Raw genomic sequence first — 5,000 nt, 5'->3', positions numbered from 1 at the left:
CTTTCCTACACTCGCTCCCTACTGCCTGGCATAAGAATCACCACGTTAAGTCCCTGGGAACCTCCGACAGCAGCTGCTCCCGTACACACATTCGCTACCTTCCAAAACACGGCCATCATGTATGTACGTACACCCACATTTCCTCCACCACGTTATTGACCTCTTACCACAGCTCCCTCCCCTCATCCCCCCACCCCCCAAACACCTCCGACAATGCACAGCTGTCACTTCTAACAGATTAAAAAGTGACTAAATCTACACACACTATCTCATACTGCTAGCTTATTATTGGGTTCTGCTCTGAGTAATAGTGTTAACTTAGTTTTTAGTTTGTTTCACTGCTCGCCACAGCCACTTTCCTCCCACGATCCGTTCCTACGCCGCGTAAGATGGAAGCGGAGGGGGGGAAGAGTGGAGGGAAGGCAGAGGAACAAAGACGCGCTAAACTTCCTCGCTGTTATGACCACATTACCGGAAAGCTGCAGGCAGGGCGGCAGGGGCGGGCGGTGGGAGTCTTTCCTGGCGCTGGCGAGAACGGCAGCAGAGGGAGACTGTTGAGCGAACGCGTAGGTGAAAGCCCAGAACCCGGCCGCCCCCGCACTGCTCCGCCACCGCCGCCTCCCACGCACGACCTTGCCCCTCCGACACACCCTGCGGCAGTAAGGACCTGAATCTGCAGTATTGACCTGCTGGGGGATCGGACATGGGGATGGGGAGGAGCACCTGAAGGGAAGGTCTTGGAGGGCCAGGCGTGAGTTTGTCGAGCACGGTGAAGGGCGCTGCTTGGAATGAATTAGCCATGGCTGGCTGCCCCTACACATGTTACGGGGCGTGGAAGCAGCTGAGGGTTATGACGCACTAGTTCACCTTTCTTCCACGTCCGCCATCTTTGACACCTGATTTCATCTCCTCGTACAGTTACATTTCTGTACTGCAGTGCCATGACTATCACCTCCATAACGAATAGTGAACCTATAACACTTTTCTCAGCTTGCTTTTTGGACATGAAATCCAACTTTTGATTCTGCCTGGTTCCTGCATGTGCTGACATTCCGAACAGGGACTGCGTCGTGATGCAGATTTGTCATCTCAGTCCTCTCAGGCTCTTCGTTTCACACTTTTCCTTTCGTTTTTCTTAATGATGAGAGCCTCGATTAGTGGTGGTGTTCATGTCACGACCGCCGTGTTGAATAAGGGCACTCCTGCACTGCCTCTCCGCTGCTTCTCAAACTATAGAGTGAGTTTGGCCCTGGGGATCTGAATTACAACGACAATTGATCTGAAGACTCCTGTCATGGATCCCAAACTGAATAATAATAACTGTTTATTTCTTATGATGCACTCTACGCTGTGAACGCCTCTCAGCGTCACTGAAGGACTCCTACCCCACCCACACACTTCGCGTGTATCCTGCTTCCATCTTCCGATATTTTGGTGGTTCGCTGTAAGTGGTCGGTCAGTTAATTCTGTTAACAAGAATAATGTTACGAAGAATACACTCTATTTAGTACTAGATTAAGAGTCCCTATATTGTACAGATTTTTCTTCTCAGCACTCCGACCTCCACGCTTTACTTCATCACCACATGACAACATGCAACGAAAACAAGTTTCTCTCTCTCTCTCTCTCTCTCTCTCTCTCTCTCTCTCTCTCTCTCTCTCTCTCTCTCTCTCTCTCTCTCTCTCTCTCTCTCTCTCTCTCCCTCTGAGGACAGAGCAGTGAGAAATAACAAAACGTCAGACATCCGTGTCCCTGCCGCCACCCGCGTGAAAGCTTTTATCAACATCAGCGAGAGCTATGATACTCTTTCATCTCCAGAATCAATGTCCTAAAAATATCGCAGGAACGCGCGCTGCTGGCGAGCCAATGAATCCCTGCTTCTCTGCCGCCGCCCACCGCGACAGGGTCTGATCCCCCGTCACTTCAGTCGAGGAGCTGGAGCACCATTAATGCTCCCCTGCCCATGACATCTGCCGCCGAGGAGCAATACCACCCAGGACAAAACAACGCCGCCAACACCACCAAAGCCCACACACAGAGCCGTCCCGCTTCCCGCACCACAGCTGTCTTCCCAACTATATAACAGAGTGAGACGAGGATAAGAAAATTCCTATTTTCTGTCTAGTGAAAACATTTCGAGAATTTCACCTACAGCACCACGTTGTCAGCAAGTCCTGGATTCAAATAGACCTGCAGTCATCCTCCCTTTCACCTTGCACCTTATCAAGGAGCTCTTCATCAAGTTCGGAGAACATTTGATGCCAGAGATCAGCACCAAGTCACGGGGCCTGAGTCAGTCTGCTCTCGGTACACGAGAATAAGACCATCAGCTTACATGGCCTTACTTATTTCATACCCCCCATCCAACCTGCACTTGCTCCTCTGGCTCCCCCTCGCCATGAAGTAGTGACAGCTTGGGAACGAAAACTCACATTCGTAGACTATTTGGTTCAGAGAAGTTGGCTGGACTTAACCAACCTGCCTTCCAGGAAGATCTTCTTCAGATGTAATGGGATGTTTCCAGGCAGGTGGAGTGCGTGGGGATTCGAGCTTCGCGAAAAAATGTCCAATATTTGGAGCGTGAGGACGTGAGGGTAAGGTAACAGAAAAATGTGAGCTACTCTGCGTTTTGATGTTGCTGTTGGATCATTTTGTCAATATCAGGCATGCACTGTTGTTGTTGCTTTGGAACATGAAGTCAGAAGGGCACGCTCAGCTACGTGTTGCCTTGATGCTCACCCGTCTACGTTTCTGAGTGAGCCCGGAACACAAAGATGGTCGTGACGCCGGTGTCGCCACAGTTTATATTTGTGTGACTTTAAATGTAATTATTGCATTGAAAGACGCTCACCCAGTGCTGCCTCTGCCGACACTAGTCAACGTATATTGAATATTTCAAGCGAAAGATGGAACCTTATTATTATATTTGTGTTAAATTCTTGTTGAGTACAGTCAGATTCAGATTTAGTTTTCAACCTATACAGTTCATTCTCAACAGCCCCCAGAACAGAATCTTTTTAAGAATTCATCTACTGCCAGGACTCGTCAGTTGCACGCTTCCTATACTGCGTCATCGCATGGCACCCTCATAGCGGCACCTCCCACTCGCCCCGCTCAGCCACACGTTAATCCCTCATATGAGGGATTGTTATCTTATTTCTGTATTTCTTTCCTTGTCAGTTTCTTCTATCAACTTCATCTTGTCATATTAGCTATCCTTTGAATGTCCGTTCTCAACATTATACAAACTATCATGTCCACTTCCTTAAAATTTAATTAGAAAAGTTTCAGTTTCACCTTAGTTCAACTTTTTGCTCTCATGGTCTGCTCCTGTTTTTGCATGTCATACGAAACACTATTCTCTATATTTCATTTCAAGAGTTTGAGTTTACATTGCAGAATTTCGCGATACTTCATGTTTTGACTCATGATAGAATATATAAAATACATGGATTGTTACAAGCCTTTCTCATACGAGGAGTAAATCCATTTTCTTGATACTTTTACCTGCATTCAGCTATTTCACAACACTCAGTCTCATGGCACATTCATGGCGTTCTCATGTTTGTGTTTCCTTTAATCCTTGTCGACAACCAATTTGTTATTTGTATAAAGGAATTTATGAGTTATCACAGAGAACCATTAATGTTTTCTTTATCTTATTTACTTTTTCATGCTGACCATATAACCAATGTTCGGACAGTAGCTTCCAAATTACCTCCTGCCACCTCATCTCCTCAATGCACTGAACGAAGCCAATGTCAACAATAGTACGCATCCTTTATTTCCATTCTTAGAGTTACTCCAATACTAGTTTTGTCAAAACTTCAGTAACAAATACTTAGAGAATCGTGTCGTTTTCGATTTTGTCAGTGTTTGCTTTTACAGTGATCTGTTAGCACCATAAGTCTGGCTGCAATGTTAGCTATTACTGCACATTTATCTCTAAACTTTGAGGACTTTTGGTTAAAGTATAGAGCAGTTATCATAATGCACAATGCGAGACAACCCTTTATCAAATATTAATAATCACGAAATAGAATATATTGGACTGAGTTAGTAAGGTTTGATCTACACAAAATGTAACGTAGAGTTCTAGACAGCTATGATAGTGTATAATGTGGCGCAACCCTTTAACAAATATATATAAGTAATCACTAAATGAGACAAGATAATCGAAACAAACACTAACAATATGAGCAGACGCGTGGCATGGCAGAACAGCGAGCATGGAGAGAGGCCACACTGTCCTTGAGATTCATAATTCAAGTCTGATAGTGCGGTGCCAAACGTTAATCTTACAATCGATACAGCGGTACGGAGGTAAATCGTCACTATGGTAATTAACAGGAATTATAGTTTATTATCAAACTGTGCTTCGCTTCTTTATTGCTTGCGTGACGGAGTTCAAGGCCTTTCATTAACTGTCTAAGGCAGTGGTTCTTAACATGGGGGGGGAGCGCCCCCCTAGGGGGGGCGTGGGTGATTTCCAGGGGGGGCACGAGCCTCAGGTGAAAAGTAGAAGTTTTTCCATATATGGGTTATTTTCATGACAAGAGCATGGGCCAGTACTGTAAAGATAAGCTTATAAAATAATGCAGAAGTATCGTCGTTACTAACTCTTGTTTTCAAAAGTATCCCAGACATAACATTTTTCGTATATCTATGTGAAACTGCATTTTTCACGCTCGTTGCTATCAAAACCAAGTACAAAAACCGCCAGAACGTTGAAGGGGACTTACGTTGTGCACTCTCAAGCATTTGACCACGTATTCAAGATCTGGTAGCTAAGAAGCAGTGTCAAATATCTCACTAACCATGTATTCAAGATCTGGTAGCTTAGAGCAGTGTCAAATATCTCACTAACCATGTATTCAAGATCTGGTAGTTTAGAGCAGTGTCAAATATCTCACTAATGTAATTCATGCTTAGTAAATGGACTAAAAAGCCATTTTTTTTTTTTTTTAATCTGTGAGTGAAATTTGTCTATAGATGAAAAG

General features: G+C 44.9%; 1 protein-coding gene across 2 annotated transcripts in view; it reads right to left on the bottom strand.

Annotated features, from left to right (window-relative positions):
- The window catches only part of LOC123504231, a 54,667-nt gene that overhangs the window by 4,233 nt on the left and 45,434 nt on the right, over positions 1-5,000 (bottom strand). The window contains exon 1 of one of the 2 annotated variants that reach the window (XM_045254600.1): positions 473-1,158. The exons of the other annotated variant lie outside the window; for it this stretch is intronic. Coding sequence (XP_045110535.1) covers positions 473-801 — 329 coding nt within the window. The 5' untranslated portion in view covers positions 802-1,158. Of the gene's footprint in view, positions 1-472; positions 1,159-5,000 lie in introns of those variants that run through there. 2 annotated transcript variants of the gene reach the window in all.

Source organism: Portunus trituberculatus, chromosome 15 (assembly GCF_017591435.1).
Source record: "Portunus trituberculatus isolate SZX2019 chromosome 15, ASM1759143v1, whole genome shotgun sequence".
Lineage (NCBI taxonomy): Eukaryota > Metazoa > Arthropoda > Malacostraca > Decapoda > Portunidae > Portunus > Portunus trituberculatus.
Note: the sequence above shows the minus strand (reverse complement) of the source record. Positions and strands in the feature narration are given on the sequence as shown.